At 44.7% G+C, this 18,275-nt stretch overlaps 1 protein-coding gene across 1 annotated transcript in view; it reads right to left on the bottom strand.

The window, feature by feature from the left end:
* LOC147677738 (uncharacterized) overlaps positions 1-17,907 on the bottom strand; it is a 633,794-nt gene extending 615,887 nt beyond the window's left edge. Inside the window, exons 1-4 of the mRNA XM_086946495.1 lie at positions 17,848-17,907; positions 12,847-12,869; positions 2,851-2,899; positions 2,683-2,749 (exon numbers count right to left, since the gene is read on the bottom strand). Coding sequence (XP_086802621.1) covers positions 2,683-2,749; positions 2,851-2,899; positions 12,847-12,868 — 138 coding nt within the window. The 5' untranslated portion in view covers position 12,869; positions 17,848-17,907. The remainder of the gene's footprint in view (positions 1-2,682; positions 2,750-2,850; positions 2,900-12,846; positions 12,870-17,847) is intronic.
* Between the last annotated feature and the right edge of the window lie 368 nt (positions 17,908-18,275).

Below are 18,275 nucleotides of genomic sequence, written 5' to 3'. Positions count from 1 at the left end.
TTGAGGTAGGCTGGGCTGGGCCGGTCCTTAGGAGTGCCTTGTGTGCGTGGCTGAGGAGCTTGAAGGATATCCTCTTGTTGACGGTGAGCCAGTGCAGGTTTCTCAGGTGGGGGTGATGTGGCCGTGGCGTGGTACGTCGAGAATCAGTCGAGCCAAGGCGTTTTGGATACATTGTACTTGTTTGATGAGCTTGGTCGGGGCTCCCGCATAGAGGGCGTTTTCGTATTCGAGTCTGCTGCTGACGAGGGTCTGGGTGACTGTCTTTCTTGTATCTGTCGGGATCCATCTGTAGATCTTGCGGAGCATGCGGAGGGTATTGAAGCAGGAGGAGGAGACTGTGTTGACTTGCTTGGTCATTGAGAGCGCTGAGTTGAGGATGATTCCCAGGTTGGGTGCGTGGTCGGTGGGTGCCGGGCTGCCCCCAGTGCTGTCGGCCACCAGAAGTCGTCCCAGGCTGAAGGGTTGGAGCAGAGGATGAGGACCTCCGTATTGTCCGAGTTCAGCTCCAGGCAGCTGGTCTTCCTCCAGTCGGCGACGGCCTTCATTCCTTTGTGGAGATTGGCTTCGGCGGTAATGGGGTCCTTGGTGAGGGAGAGGATCAGCTGAGTGTCGTCAGCGTAGGAGATTATGTTGAAGTCACACTGTTGGGCTACATGTGCGAGCGTTGCCATGTAAATGTTGAACAGCGTCGGGCTGAGGGAGGATCCCTGGGGTACACCGCAGATGATCTCGGAGGCTTTGGAACAGAATGGGGAGAGGCGGACACTCTGGGTTCTGCCGGAGAGGAAGGAGGTGGTCCAATCCAGAGCCTTGTCTCGGATCCCTGCGGCGTGGAGGTGTGTGCGTAGTGTGCGGTGGCAGACGGTGTCGAAGGCGAAAGAGGTCTAGGAGGATGAGTGCTGTGGTCTCGCCGTTGTCCAGCAGGGTCCTGATGTCGTCAGTGGCGGCGATGAAGGCAGTCTCGGTGCTCTGGTTGCTGCGGAACCCTGACTGGGAAAGGTCCAGGATTCTGTTTTCTTCGAGTTATCGGGTTAGCTGTCTGTTGGCAGTTTTCTTGATGACCTTGGCTGGGAAGGGGAGCAGAGAGATGGGCCGGAAGTTCTTGTCAAATCCCTATAATGTAAACGTTCTCTCCTCTCTCACCATTAATGCCCGCTGTTTTACTGCATGTCTGCTGGGGAGATTCACAATACTCAGGAAGAGAAGTCATGCTCACACTAGATGGCACACCCAATAAATATCCTAGACAAAAAATTCTGGCTGAAGGAAGACGAATGCGAAGAACAGCAGGACGAGGAGGAGGGATGGAGTGGGGCACATAGGGGAGGATCAGGACCGTAAGAAGGACCAGAAACACCAATTGCATCAGAACCAGGACTAGGGTGGCCCAAGACCATAACCACCAGATTTGTCAGGATTAATGGACATCAACCAGACGGCTAAGCCTAAGAGGTTTCAGAGGACCACTACCAGAAAGACTAAGAACAGGAGATGAAGGGGGTGCAAGAGAAGGACGAAGAAGATCAGTTGGCGGAGCATCTCACCCACTAGGACCCAAACCATCAGAAGGAACAGTATGAGACCAGTGAGAGGCTCAATGAGGATCAGTAGCACATGGGGGAATAGTTGAGCAAGGAGATGAAGAATATGTGGGACCAAGAGACAGTGGGCCACCATGGGGCCTGAGATTAGCACGGCCATCAAGAACAACAAAACCAGGAGGATCATCACCTGGTGGGCCAGAATAAGTACAAACAAGAAGATCAAAAAAACTTTAACCTGCAGTTGGAAGAAGACCAAAATGAAGAGCCACCAAACGGACAACACTACCAGGAGAATCAGGATACCAATCATCAGGAGGATGGGAAACAGAGTGAGAACAGGACTAGTAGTGATTCTAGGACAAAGGTATTAGGACACGCGCTAAGGCTATGCATCATATAAATGGTTCCTAGTTATTCTTTTTGCTGAAGCCCCTTATACTGACCCAACCTTTTTTAGCCCACTTAGAGAACTGTGCTAAATATAATGCAATTTTACTGTACTACAGATAAACACTGTTTTCATATATAAATATGGCTTCTATTTATGGTTTTAGTGGGTGGAAGCCTTATTTTACAAAGCGTTCTTTATCCTAGTAATAAGAAATACATAGCTCCACATTGAGAGTCGGGTCTCATTTAAGACCTTGTGTCTTATTTTTAAAATCAATCAAGGGTCTGCCCCCCTTTATCTTAAGGAGATTGTCCATCTCTATGTTCTGCCCTGTCCCCTACGCTCAGCCACTCAGGGCAATTTGGGAACACCTAGCTGTAGACTATCAAGAATGGGCGGTATTTCTTTTGCGTTCCTTGGACCCAGATTATGGAATTCTCTTCCTTGGTCAATGAAGCAGGAACAGTGCTATTTCAGGTTCCAGAGAGACCTTAAGACTTGGCTCTTTTCTCAGTGATGAGTTTCTGGTTGCTCAGTTGCAGTATTCCAACTATCTGCGCCGGGAAACTCTGTTTAGGGTAACTGTGCGCAATATAAATTGAATTTAATAATAATAATAATGGAAAGAGAGTTATAGTGGGATTATGTGGACAGGGTGTGGGTATCACTGAAATCTAGAGGAAAGTAAGTCATGAAATATGTTTGGGCTCCCACTAAAGACTGTAGACATGTGAATGTAGTACTTACATATTTATTGTTGTCTAAAAAAGAAAAGATTTCATCGACAAGCTGTTGTCTTTCTTCTTTGACCTGCCTGTGGAAAAAAGTATGTGTTCATAGTTTAGAACTGTGATGAAAGTTGAGTAAAAGCAGCACTGCCTATGACAATAAAAGCGATAAAGTAATTGTACTTACAAGCCTTTCGTAGATATGCCATTCTTATCTAATATCGGGTCGCAACTATCTATTGAAAAGAACAGTTTATACAGTTCAATCATCTTACATTTATACATATGTTAAAATCATTACATGTGCAAATATCGTTAAAATTAAAACTGAAATCAATGTCTTACAGTGTTGCACAACAAACAATTATCAGCAACAATCTGTCTTCAGTAGCTTTAAAGTTAATATTATTTTATACAAATAATACTGTTTTAGCTTTCAAATACAGGATGGATAAAAGGCTGATTCAGCTTTGAAAATGCTGTAAATATTCAGTAGACTTGGTGCTTTTCTAGCATCCAGACTCAAATAACTGAAACATATCCATAATTTAAATGTCCTAACTCTCTAAAAACAAGCATTGTTCTAACCAGGGACTCCTCTTTGCATGGACCTCACAGGCTGTTACCTATTGTGCCTTTTGCTGGGTGATGTAACTGCCATGTCAGAGTTTGCTGTCAAGAAACCTGAATGATACCTCAATGTGAGTGCTGTTGGCTCACCTAGGCTCACTGTGGAAGCACAAGCTTGGATATAAAATGAAATAATGAGGATTTTAGATTTAGAAACCAAGAAGGCAGGTGGGTATATCATATAAGTGCAATGAGATATTCAGAGACATAGGTCCGTACCTCAAATTGTCTCACAAAATTCTACAGGTTAAAAATGTAGAATGTAGAAACCTTGCTAATCTTTTTGGGGCATTGACAAGGGCATATACATGCCGACCTCTCTCTACAGGGTTGAAACACTTCCTGCATTATTAATCCTACTCACTGGGGACAGGAATATGGCAATTTAGTCTACCATTACGTTATGTTATGTTATGTGGATTTGTACTGTGCACAGCTGCCCCAGCTAAGGGGCGTCCTGGCGCATGGCAAGGTAACACGCAACAGCCACAAGAAACACAACAGCTAAAAAGAAGGAACCAGGTTAAAATAAGAAAGTTTTAATAGCCTTACGAAAAGAAAAAAGATCCTCCAACAACCGAATCTCCACCGGAAGGGAGTTCCACAGTTCGGCTGCTTTGACCCGGAAGGAACGACCACCAACACGGCACAGCTTGTATCTGGGAGTGATAGTGAGAGCTTGGCCCAGAGATCTCAGATGCCGAGTGGGGACATACCAGGACAAGAGGTCCATAAGTATTTGAGGAGCCGTACCATTTAGAATCTTGAAGGCTAAACACAGTACCTTGAATTGAATTCTGGCCCTGACTGGCAACCAGTGCAACGCTTTCAAAGTACTGGAAACAGGGCAGGATCTGGGAAGACCAACAATTGCTCTGGCAGCGGCGTTCTGCACGCGCTGAAGGCGGGTGACTTCGGCCAGGTTAGCGCCCACCAGGAGAGAGCTGGCATAATCCAGGCGCGATATAACAGTCGCCTGTATTACCAGCTGCCGGGTGCGGGGGTCGAAGAACTTCAGGACTGGACGCAGAGCCCGGAGGATTCCAAAGCAGCAGGCAGCCGTTTTCTTCGTGTGCCCCACAAAACTGAGAGTGGGATCCATTCACACTCCCAAGTTTTTCAATTCCGTCACCGGAAGAGGGGCCGACCCAAGCTCCGAAGGCCACCACCTATCCCCCCAGAGATCCGCCCTTCTACCGACGATCATGATCTCGGTTTTCTTCGCGTTGAGCTAGAGACAGTTGGCCTTCATCCAGCTTGCCACCGCCCTAAGTCCACTCTGAAACCTGGGGGCATCCTGGTCCGCATCCCCGCTGATTGTAACCGCTACCTGGGTGTCATCGGCATATGACACCATGGTCATACCCCACTGCCTGACAACCTCAGCCAGCGGTCTCACGTATAGATTAAACAACGTGGGGCTCAGCGAGGATCCCTGCGGCACTCCCTGTTTCAGAGGATGGAACTTGGACTGGAACGGTGGCACCGCAACGCTGAAGAAGCGACCATCAAGGAAGGACCGGAACCACTGGAGGGCGGATCCCCCCACTCCTATCTCCTCCAGGCGATGCAACAGGATAGGATGAGAGACAGTATCAAAGGCGGCGCTTAGATCTAATAAAACAAGCGCCGCCGTCTGTCCTGCATCCATCACTGTGCGAAGATGTTCAGCCATGGTGAGAAGGGCGGTCTCCGTGCTGTGTCCAGCACGGAACCCGTTCTGGGTGGGGTCAAGGATGTTAGCTCGAGTAAGGTGGTCGGAAAGAACCTTGTTCACATGGGCCTCCACGACTTTGGTCGGCCAGGGGAGCAGGGAAATAGGCCGATAGCTTTCCGGCTTTTCCGGGTCGAAGGAGGGTTTCTTTAAAATAGGAGAAACCACAGCCCGCTTCCAACTTGCTGGAACCGTACCCGAGGCCAGCGAGATGTTAATCAGGGAGAGTACTGAAGTACGACCCATAAACAGCTGGTCTCTAAAAAGGGCTGGCTTGAGCGGATCGGCGGGCGACACGGATTTCACCTGCTGAGCCAAGATGTCAAATCCCTCAGATGTCAACGGGGGCAACACATGCAGCAGAGAATCTCCAGAGATGTTACATAGAGTACCTGCCGGTGGCCTAGTATCAGGGAATGTTAATTAGATGTTCTGAACTTTTTCTAAAAAGAACAGGGCAAGGGCCTCACAATGCGCCGTGGAGCTCGTTGTTGTTGCCGAGGCCCGCTTTGCCACAAGGTCCTTTACCACTTTGAAGATGGTTTTTGATGGATTAGGGCTATTGCCGAACTCCGCAGCGTAGAAAGCTGCCCGGGCCCGGCATATAGCACGATGGTAAGTTTTAACGGCAGCGAGGTAGATGATCTTCTTCCCGCTGTCGTACATCTTCCGCCATTCCCTCTCTGCTCGCCTACAACTGCCCTTGAGTGCACGTAATGCACTATCATACCAAGGGCTTGACTCCCGGGAACTAATTTTCCTAGTCGAGATGGGAATCAGGGAGTCAAGTGCCTTAGTGATCCAAGAGCAGAACCGATCGTAGCCTGCATCTACATCCTCCAGAGGTCCCAACGGCGCCGCTGCGAGGGCTCTATGTAGGTCCTCAAGTCTCAATTTACTCCAATGCCGTGTGGAGACCAACCTTGCGGGAGCAGAAGGAGAAAATCCCGGCACGGGGACATCAATGGCCACTAAAGAGTGGTCCGTCCAGCCGAGCGGAGTTACGGCCGTAACTGTGGCCTCTGTCAAGTTCGTAAAGAACGGATCTAACGTATGGCCGCCTACATGTGTGGGATGCCGCACTATTTGATGGAGTTGAAGAGCCTCCAGATCGGCTAGAATACAGCACACCGTAGAGATATTCTGATTCTCGAAATGCAAATTAAGGTCCCCCAAGATAGAAAAATTGGCCCAACCCACCGCCAGCGAACTAACAGCATCAGAGAAGGCAGCCCTAAATGCCACCTCGCTTCCCGGAGGGCGATAAACTACCATCCCATACGTAGTTGTAGATCACAAATTTCTATCTCTTCCGTTTTATATGAACACCTCAAGACTTCACCTATCTTCCAGGACTGAAGATCACATAGGTAACCACCACTACTGAGATACGGAGGAGCCCTGTGATGAAGCATGCCACCCTCTGGGTGGGAGAGGTCATACGTCCAAACAATACAAATATCCTTTGAGCTCCTTTCATCTGCAGAATTCTGTAAAGCATTAAGAGCTTAGCACCTACACCCCTGGTTACTTATTATAGTTATGTGATATACACAAGAGAGCCCTTAGCTGCTGGGGGCATTCTTCTTCTTCTCCTACCTGAAATCGCTGCAACTGTTGTCCTGCCTTGGCGCCCTAGCGCCCAGCATCCTCACCGCGACCAAGGACTACAAGTCCCTGCGGGACCTGCGGCCGAAAGCCGACGCCGCACAAGTTGATCCTGCGCCTGGTGGTGCATAAGAAGCAGTGAGGGCTCCGGTGGAGCGGGAGCCCTTAGCTGCTGGGGGAATTCTTCTTTTTCTCCTACCTGAAATCGCCACAACTGTTGTCCTGCCTTGGCGCCCTAGCGCCCTCACAGCAACCAAGGACTACAAGTCCCGGCGGGACCTGCGGGTAGAAGCCGACGCCGCACACGTTGATCCTGCGCCCGGTGGCGCATAAGCAGCAGCGAGGACTCCCGCATCGCGGGACGCGCCGGGAGAAGCCCGGAACAAGGGCAGGGCCGTCTGCTGCCGTCAGAGGCCATAGGAGGCCGGGCTGGGCCCATCCCTTTTAATACCGTGGGGACTGGCCTAATAAAACGTCTACTGGCCACATTGGATAAGCGCTACATGGGACACAGTTACAAGTATGAGCAAAAGAAAGAAGTCTCACTCTGAGAGCAAGTGTTTACAAGATTTACAAACTGGGGGTCAATCATCATTACTTTTATATTTGGTGGGAGCCATGGGTGTGTTAGAAAAGCAGATAACTAATGTGGAAGAGACCCTAGGGAAAGAGCCAGGAAACCTGGATGTAGAACCCACAACACACACACAATCGCAGGATGAACCATTGAGAGAAAACAACACAGAGGCTAGAGTAAAAAATGGGTGTGTACAACAGCCGTTAATGGTGATTGAAGCGAGTTCTTCTGATGAAGAAGTAGAGGCTCAACCCCCGAATAAACGCTCCAAGAATCCCGTAACCTTGGAGGGGGCGATAATAACTTAATTACAAATACTAGCATCATCTATATAATCCCCCCGAAGGAGCCTCTTAACAGAAAAAGGTCCAAGGTGATGGCCGCACGCAGAAATAATAAAAATCCTGGTAAAACTAACCATGCTACGCAAACAGAGCGTAAGATCACCGCGATTGAAAATCTCACGAAGGGTTTAGATAGCCTTCGTAGCACCCTGGTCGAGGCCTTACAGTCCTTGGCCAATAACGTAACTAGCTTGGAGGAAACGGTCAAAGGGAGTAAACATATAATAAAAACAGATAAAGTTAATCAGGTCGGACCGGGCAGTGACATGAAAAACACACTTGATTCACACCCTATTGCCAAGCCACCCATGGTAAATCCAACATTTCCTCCAGGGGACCCCGTGCAAATTAATCATAGATCTAAGAACAATAGAACTCCATCATCATTACACTACGATCCACTAAATCCATTGACTACAGGACCCGCCCACAACGTTTTTGAAAGACCCGTCTCTATCTTAAATGGCCAAACCAACCAGAACACCATGGTCATGATGGATCGCTTAGATTTAGCCTCTGCTGCCACCCCTTCGTGGTGGTACTGGCAAATGTGCCTATATTAGCACAGGCAAAGCACGAAAGCTGGATGGAACTCAGAAACAAATCCCTACATTGGTTGGGCAATCAAACTGGGCTAAAAAATGAACTGTTCAGCCGCTTTAAAATGGCAAGAAGGGTAGCGTGGGTGGGAAGGGAAAATAAGACCTCCCCCGGTGATTGCATTGCCTAAACCTTTAGTGATCCCAGACTTGTCCACGACATTCTATTCCGCGCTACATATACCCCGACACATCATAATTCTATAAGCATCAACCCACTGGGGGCTTTCTACCCCCCATATCAACTCATAGGCAGGACCCCTAATTACTATCAGAGTAGTACTTCACAAGCCACACATATTCAAAGGTGGAATACCTCATTATTAAATCGTTATGAGGTCCTATCAGGCATGGACGACCAGGATTGACAGGGGAAGAACAGAAAGGTGGAGCAAACCCATGAGATTATCAACTCGCCACAAATAGAACAACATGGTCAACAGGGGCTGGGCCGTATAATGACCCCAGAATAAACATTACTGATTACGCTCCGCCCGAATCAACCGAGACTACTGACCAGAAAAAAATGCTCACACATAACAAATTCAAAACCAAAGCACAAAGACGTCAGGCAGCAACCCTATCAATAATAGGACCACCATCTATCGAGGGCATTAAAGATGGCGTCATTACTGAGATTGGGGATAGGGCCCCCGCAAAAGAGTTGAAACCCAACAACAATATTTTATGTTAGAACATTACGGGGCTGGCGGATAAAATACCTCACCCCCCATGGCTGGATATTGTAACCAAGTATAGTATACTCTGCCTTCAGGAAACATAGTCTATAATGACCTACATATTTTGGGTTACCAAACTTTTAATACATTGGCAACTGCTAGCATAAAAGGGCAGAAATAAGGGGGGGGTTGTGCACATATATCTCAACTACGGGCGGGGTTAAAGTAGTCAAGATTTTAACAATGGAGTATTACCAAATCATGTTAATTAACTGGGGAGACACAAAAAAATATGACATTAGTACATTTCTATAATAATATTCCGACATTATTATTGAAAAATGTTATAAATAACCTCATGTCGAACTTATTTAATTTGGAGGAACAGATGGCTGGAGATATGGTCCTGCTGTGGGTAGGCGATTTTAATTGCACCTTATGCCCCCGTGGTGCCGCCGGTATCTGTGGTTTAGGTGATAATAAGGATGATCCAACCCACTTCATCTACTCTAAATTGGGGGATTTGTTAAACAACTTGATATTCCACTTTCATTTGTCATATTCCAATGAACTATGCTCACCTATCATACCTTTCCAGCCCACCTTCAATGGGAGAGGGTACAATTCGATTATCGATTTCACCCTACCTACGAGGTACTCGGGGTTAGTACTAACCTGGGGAATACTCGATACCATCCTTAGTGATCATTATCTAATTGCGATCGCCATAAAACTCAAGGGCATCGAACAAAAATCGATGATTAACCCTCCATACAATCCACCAATAAGGCTGGCTAGCAGAAATGGATATTGTATCAAATGGGATAAAGTGGAGCCTGTGGCTTTCCTTCAAAACCTAGTTAAAAATACCTACGAGGATATACAAATCTGCCTCTTGCAAAAAGAGGAACCCCACCTAGTTATTGATTCCTTTATTATTAAAATCTTAGCGGAATCAAAAACATTGTTAACTAGGGTATACCACCAGGGTAAGAATAAAGGCCAAGGCTGGTTTGACGAGGGTTGCACCAAGGCACTAACTACACTGAAAAATGCCTTACATGCCTCCCCGGATTGAACACGCAGAAAATATTCAACTTCGTGAAAACCAATATATTCGCTATTTATTAGCAGCCCCCAAATCAATAGACACTTATGTTTCTCACAATGAAGTGGGCCTCCCATATATTTCTGATATTATTAAAACCTCCCCCTTACTATTGTGACACAAAGTATGGGTAACACCTGAGACAAGTTTAAATAGAGACGTCATCAAAGACTGCCTTAAGTTAGATGGAGTGGCCAATATAAAATGGTTCAACTACATAAAACAAATGCTCACTGACATTGGGCACCCGGAATTCTTTGTAAACCCTGCAAGCATGGAAGCCATGCCTAGAAACACACTGAAAAAAATTGGCCCTCGAGCATTTAGATAATAAAAGGTGGCTTCGAGAAAAAGCAAAATGCACAGCTATTGAGAATCAGCTAATTACCATCAGCGGCGGGGTTCAGCAGTATTTATTATTGGAACCAAGCTCCTTTGCTCGCATGCTGTTGACCCGCTTCCACACGGACACTTTTTACAAATTGGTTACCTTCCCACTATGTAATGATTGGACAAGGGAAAGAGTAATCTGTCCATGTGATGACACCTCATATCAATCTAATATCCACTGTGTATTGTTTTGCAAGTTTTATCTGATTCCGAGGGCGAGATTCTAGAAACCTATATTAAAGGCCTGGGGCTTACGCTCCTACAGAGTGGCCTTTCACAAGTTAAAATCATTAGAAAACGCATATGTCATCAATGCTGTATCCTCTTATTTAAAACTTGTTATAAGGTTCAGGAACACGATGTAATACATATGGCCACTGCCTTCCATTAAGATCAGAATAATCCTGGAAAGTCTGTATATAGTGTATAAAGAGATTGTTATCATCTTAGACTTAACAATATATATATATATATATATATATATATATAAATATATAAAAAGGTCTAACCTCTTTACCTTTGATACTGGCTATATAAATTGTACCGAGTGGAGTGACTCTTGGAAACAACCGGCTTTGCATGAATTGTATTATAGAACCTCCTCCTTCTTTTATATTATCAAATTTTACATGTATAGATCTTTTTTTAACGTGTTTTTAAATGAATGCTTTTATGATTTTGTATTTTTCAATCGAATAAAGCTAAATTGAACTGAACTGAACACAAGTGTGTCCTCGGGGTGTTTTTCCTCCCCACTTCACTTTTTTTTAATAGATAGATGGACGTGTACAGGGCTTTCACATACTATAGTGGCAATATGTGATTTTTTTTTGGTGTATGTGTTATACCCTCAGAACTATGGAAGGGAAGGGGTCAACTCATTATATAATAATTATTGCCCAATTGGCCCCTGGTCTAAATGTGTTGTGATATGTGAGTGTTAGCATACTGTCAATAGTTATAAACTTTTTATTTGGCATCTATCCATCGATCGATACTTTAAAAGTAAAGATACCATACAAAATATTTCGTTACAAAACTAGACATTGTAGTAATTACTGCTCTTTGTTTCACTGTTTACAAAACTGTATACAAATTCAAAGTATCCCAGTTCCACAAAGATTCTTATATACGTTTCAGTATTTAAAATGCTCTGATGAAATCAACTTTCTAAATATATATGAGGGCTTATTAATTAGTTTTAGAAAGAAAAAACATATTTTAAACTATGCATGTGTTTAGGACATTACTATATCATGCACATGATCTAGTCCGGCGTCAAAACTGCACACTGTGAATTAGGAAACCAAGACTGAAATTGGAGTTCACTGGGTCCTAATGGATCTGCCCCCCCCCCCCCTCCCTCCGGCCACACTAGACACGGTGGGACGTCTCAAGTGACTCCCTTGCCCTTCCTTGAATTATGTTATCCTCCTTTTGCTGTACCCTATGTCCCAGGTTTGGTTCAAGCTGCACTATATCTGAACTGTTCACATGCATGCATTCTGGTGGTAAGACTCATCGACATTGATACGCCTGGTCTATAGACACTGCCCTACAAACTCTTGTGGTCACTGTGATACACTCCTCTGTCTCTTCCTTTGCTGTTGGGTACTAGACACTGTACTGTTGGCAACCAACTTTTCTTGACGCACAAGCACGGCTTTGTTTGTATGCTTAAAATGTGCAAAATGTTAATAAAAATATTTAAACAAACAAAAAAAAGACTGAAATCAGAGTTTCGCCCATTTAATCAAACTGTGAGATCCTATTCTAACCAGTGCCTACTTTGTGCAGGTCGGTGATTCTGGCACCCTTTTTTGGAGACCGGAACTTCAGTTTCATCATCAGACTTCGAAGAGAAGAGAAAGAGAGCGCAGAAAAAGGCGAAGTAAGGATTACAGAATTGATAGGTAAACATAAAAGAAAAAGCGAAACAGGGCTAAAAAAGAACCTGCAAGAGTGATATGAACAGACAGTAAGTGTGGGATGCTGAAAGAAAGTTGCATAAGTGGAAGAAAGACTATGTAACCCATGTACTAGGCGAAGAAGCTTATTGGAAAACTCTCTAGGCCCCAACAATTCTTTTTTGTTTTAAATTAGGCGCTTGTTCTACCGTTTTTTATCAATTTGTAACTAATTTTTCAGAACAAACACAATTGAAAACAGAGCTGATTCAATTCGCAGAATATGACTTACAAAACAAGCTCTTAACTCAAGCAGGATTTGAAGAACTTTAATACTGCTATATTGATGACTATGCACCACAAAATAAACCGTATCTTTATTGGTCCATAGCAACATCACTTCACCAAACATCCGATATACACCTTTTGCTAGACTGTCATCAAAAGGATAAGCACATACAATAAATGAAAAATGCAGTTTTCTTTTTCTATGCATTACAAAGAGTAAGTAGCGCTTTTCTCTTTTCTGCTTTTAACAGCTGCCTTGTACATGGACTGCAGGTTACTATTGTGCACTGGCTAAGCCAACTTCATAAACGTCTTCTTAAGCATTACGTGATGCTTACCTCCAGAATTTAACTGCGGCATTCTGAGGGGGAAAAAATAAACTTTAAGGATTCATTACTCTTCATTTGTAAAACGTATATATACAACAGTCTTGTGATCATTAACATGTCAGAACAGTCAGGAAATTTTCAAATTCAAAAGTATGAGCCTTGGATGGCAGGGCACAGCATGTTGTGCTCCATCACACTAAGATACCATAAATAATTTTACATTGCCAAGTTTTAGAAAAAATGTCTGCGCAGCACTGGGAATGCTTCTACACCAAGGCATGGCCAAAGAAAAGTTTGCTAGGACCTAACCACCAAGAATGCCAACAAAGTATTTTTGCTTTGAAGACTTGGATTTAATTGGAAAATCATATCTTATAGGCAGTATGCACTCCACACATCTGAGTGGAGATAATAGGTGTCACTTTTTTCTTTAACGTATACATGGAAAATAATGCATCAAAAATTACATATTTTATTGCACAACAAATAATTTAGCGCTGTGGTGAAAAGTTTTTCTGTTACTAACACTAGACTCGCGATTACTGAGCATGTACTTATATTTGGAATGCTAGAAACAGTCTGAGCACATTTTACCCTTCTGTCCTTTAAGGATAACCATTACAAAAGTATGTTCCTACAAAAGAAAACATGATATAGTTCTTGATGACATGCAAACAAATGTAAGAGGTACAACCAAGTTATATTGGAGCTAAAAGTCAAGGGTTCTGAAGTATGCCATATTTCACATAAACTAAAGCACATCTGCCTTCTGCCTATAGAACAGTGTTATGTTATTATGTTATTAAATTATTTATTAAGCGCACTAAACACTGATTAGTTTCTTGGCGCTGAATTTGACAGTAACACAACAGGTAAAAAAGTAGGATTTAAAAAGCTTGTCTGAAAAGCCAAGTCTTCAGTGCTTTCCGAAAAGGTAGAAGATCTTGACAGAGCCGAATTTCTAGTGGCAAGGTATTCCATAGGCGGGGGGCAAGTGCTGCAAACCTACGTCCACCAGAACGTTTAAGCTTGAACGGGGGGGATCTGGAGAAGGCCCAAATGGAGTGAGCGAAGGTTGCGGGGGGGAACATATCTGGTGATTATTTGATTAATGAACTTGGGGCTTTTGCCATGCAGTGATTTAAAAATCATGCAGCCTGCCTTAAAGGCACAGCGTTGTGTAATCGGGAGCCAGTGCAGTTTAGTAAGAAGGGGGGTCGCTGCTTGCCACCTTGGTTGCTTCAGTATCATCCTGGCAGCATAGTTCTGTACCATCTGGAGACGCTTGAGTAGAAAGACTAGAAGACCCAAATAAATGGCGTTCGCATAATCCAGATGGGGCAGAACAGTGGCGATCACAACCTGGGTAGTGGCCTCTAGCGTTAATAATCGCCGAACCTTCCTAATTTTTTTTAGCTGATAGAAACACTTAGAAACCACCTGGCCCACTTGTGCCTTTAATGAAAGGTCACTGTCCACGATGACTCCCAGCGTTTTAGCCGATGGTGATGGTTGTGGAGCTTGACCCAGGTCTAAGGGCCAGTATTATCTATAAAAACAATCTTATATGTAGAACCTTGGATAGTCCACTCTTGGAATGTGAGAGTATTGGCTTCTCTATATCCTTTTCGCCCACCTGCACCTTCTCTGGGATCCTGGTTTATAGACCCCCAGGTGATTCTCATGACTTCTGCAATAATCTGTTAGATAAGATTTCCCTTTCCATCAGCAGTTCCCCCAATTTTACCATCTTGGGTGACCTAAACATTCACCTGGATGAAGTCAATGCCGTGTCATCGCAATGTCTACTGGATACCCTGAGAGTGGTACAACTGGAACAAATTGTGACTAGTCCCACGCATACTGGCGGCCATCTATTAGACCACTTTTTTACTAATCTTGAAAACATAGAGTGTGGTCAGCCCAGCTTTGTACCATGGTCAGACCATGCACTACTATCCTTTAGGTGGTCCCCAGTAACACAGACCCACAAGGCCGCTATTCTAAAGAAGGTCAGTCGAGTATGGTCTAGATTACCCGCTAAAAACTGGGAGGCAGCCCTGAAAAGCTGCCCGCCCGCCCCCCATGAGGATCCGGTTGTTGCCAATGAAGCCTTTGAGCATTGGATCAACTCCACACTAGACCCTATTCTGCCCAAAAAAGATCTACTGCACAGAGAGGGCCCCAACAAACAACCCTGGTATACCAAGGAACTTAAGGAACACAAACAACTGTGCAAACGTGCGGAAAGGAAGTGGAGAAAGAACTACGCAGTCGCCGCGAAAAACGAATACAGGTCATCCCTGAGATCATACAAAAACCTATTAAAAACAACACAGGCCGCCTACTACCAGAGCAAAATTGCGGAAGCAGCTAACGCCCCCAGGGAAATTTTTAAAATCTTTCAATCCCTAGCCAATACATCCAGGACTATTAGCCCTGTTTTGAACCCACAGAAACACTGTGAGGAGTTAGCTATCTTCTTCGCATCCAAGGTGTCGAATATCTACTCCGGCTTTGCACCAGTGATAGATTCCCCAGATAATTGGGAGAGCGGACAAAGGAGGGACCAGGAAGTAGACCCTAATCCTGTTGCAGATCTTAAAGTCCTCCCACCTCTGGATCTGGATGGAGTAGAAAGTCTCCTGGCCAATCTTAAATCAGGCTCCCCGGTAGATGCTGCACCTCCGGCAGTTCTGAAACAGGTAGCAGGGACAGTGTGTCCTGTGATAAGGCAGGTCATCAATGCATCTTTGGCCTCCGGTGTTGTGCCCCCTAATTGGAAGAAGGCTAAGGTCAGAGCCTTGCTAAAAAAACCTAACTTGGATCCTGAAGACCTGGCCAATTACAGGCCCATTTCTCTTCTACCTACCATCAGTAAAATAGCTGAAAAACATGTCAACCAGGTTCTCTCGTCCTTTATTGAATCCACGGATGGATTACACTCCACCCAGACAGGGTTCAGAGCAAAACAAGGTACAGAGACAGCTCTGGTGGCGGTAGTGGAGGCAGTTAGGGGCATTGTTGATGCAGGAGGATGTGCTGCGGTGGTCCTGTTGGACCTCAGCGCAGCCTTCGATACTGTAAACCACTCTCTCTTGCTGCATCGGCTGCGTCTCACAGGGGTCTCCGGAGTGGCCATCAAATGGCTCCATTCTTTTCTATCAGAAAGAAGCTTTTCCGTCTTTGAGGGAGAGGTGTCATCCAGCCAGCTGCAATTGAATCATGGCGTTCCCCAGGGATCTTCCCTCAGCCCCACTCTATTTAATATCTATATGAGACCTTTGGCTGAGGTGGTTCTTCCCTGGGGAATCCAACTTGTTACCTAAGCCGATGACACGCAGCTGGTTGTATCCCTGGTGAGGAACGATGCCCTAAATCAGGGGATCAATAATCTGACCCCGTGTCTCACCAAAGTTCTGGAATGGATGACCTCCTCCTGTTTGAAGCTAAATGGGACTAAAACTGACATTATGCTTCTGGGCTACAAAGCCCCAATTAATCTGGACCCTTGGTGGCCTCACTGCCTGGGACCCCCCCCAGCACCCAAGACTCACATAAAAAGCCTGGGGATCTGGCTAGATTCCTCCCTTAGTTTTCACTATCAGGCTAAAAAGGTAGCTGCTACCTGCTACGGGCTGTTGAGAGTCTTAAAAAAAGTCCTAGACCTCCTGCCATTCGAAGCCAGACGATTGTTGGTCCAGTCGCTGATCTTGTCGCGGCTGGATTATGCAAACGCCGTCTATATGGGAGCTCCAGTCGGCACCATAAAAGTTCTACAATCTGTGCAGAACTGTGCCGCTCGGCTGCTCATGAAAGTTCCCAAAAGATGCTCAGCGAAAGCCGCACTTCAACACCTCCACTGGCTGCCCATCAAGGGAAGGATTACTTTCAAAACATTGTGCTTGGCGCATAAGTCCATCTATGGCGCTGGACCGCCGATTCTGGATCCCCTCTTCGGTCGCCATCGATCAGTGAGATCTCTGAGATCCAACCAGCGGAACTTGCTGGTGGTTCCCAGGATAAAGCTGGCGCGGATGGGTGGCCGCCGGCTCTCTGTGCATGCAGCTAAAGAATGGAACGCACTCCCAGATAACATCAGGCATGAGTGCAATCATCTCGCTTTCAGGAAGCGTTTAAAGACACACTTGTTTCAATAGTGTCTTCCTGTTCCCTTGGTCTTACAGCGCTGGGATGCTCAAGAGTAGCCATGCGCTATAGAAGAAGGTATTCATTCATTCATTCATTGAGGGCCCCAGTGCTTAGCGCTGTCCCCAGTCAATACCAGTTCTGTTTTCCCCGGGTTCAATTTCAATTGATTTTGGTCAGTGGTTCAATTCGCATTCTTTTTCCGTTTTATGAATGACAGTTTTGAAAATAGTCAGATGTAATAAATCTGCTAGATATCAGAATATTTTTTCATGGGATTGTTGATAAGATGTTTTTTCAGACATTATGCTTTTCTCATAATAAATGTGTTTCTAATAATGTGGCCTCACGTATAATTGGAATTAATGCAGATCTTTTCTGAACTATGAAGTCACATTAGTTAAACAGCACTTACAAATACTCTGATTCTACCACAGCACCTGAAGCCGATATTTACATGCAGAGCCTCAAAGAAAAGCAACAGGTAATAATGTCATCCCAAAACCCACAGTTGCACAGGTTTCAAATAAAACAAAGGACATAACTCCTTGCAAATGTTTCCGACATTATCAGTTGCTTCTTGCACGAATAATATATGTGTTGATCTATGAAACAGTTCCTTGGTGAATATATTCACATTGTTTTAACTAAGATGGATTTCTGCACCTCTTTTAAGTACGCCTGGTTCTAGGAGGCACCCACATTGTTATAATAAATTTGTACACGATGGTCAATTTTTACAATTAAAATTGTCAGTACAAGTGAACAGCTGTCACATTTATGCAGTGGCATGTTTTCTTTTTTCATTTGTTTGTCATACGTTTGTAATAAAAAATGAACCAGCACACTGGGATGCCATACCTTGTAGCTTTGGAAATGCTGGATTACTTTGCATCTGGGTACTTGTAGTTCTGCATTTCTAATAAGATAAGCAACATGGTTCATATATGGTTACAAATGAAAACCAACATGTGAAAACCAAATGAATGAAACAAATAACCAATTACATCACTGATATTCGCAATTTTGTTTGTAGGATAACAAGCCACCGCTCGCACAACAGCCATGCAAACCATACTTTGCACACCAAACGTAATACTCATAACCTCACTCTTAATGTCACAGATTCAACTACAAATTTTGTAAATTATCTTACAGATGAGATTACATATCGCATTACCTTGTATCACTTTGACGGAGACAACTATGAATGTAGTAGCATTAATTGGTTTGTGTTATTGTTTAAGTATAATTCACTTTAAGGTTTTATTAGTACAATTATTATGAAG

The sequence above is a fragment of the Lissotriton vulgaris genome, chromosome 12 (assembly GCF_964263255.1).
Source record: "Lissotriton vulgaris chromosome 12, aLisVul1.2, whole genome shotgun sequence".
Classification (NCBI taxonomy): Eukaryota; Metazoa; Chordata; class Amphibia; order Caudata; family Salamandridae; genus Lissotriton; species Lissotriton vulgaris.
The sequence above is the reverse complement of the archived record's forward strand: the minus strand, read 5'-3'. Positions and strand labels throughout refer to the sequence as shown.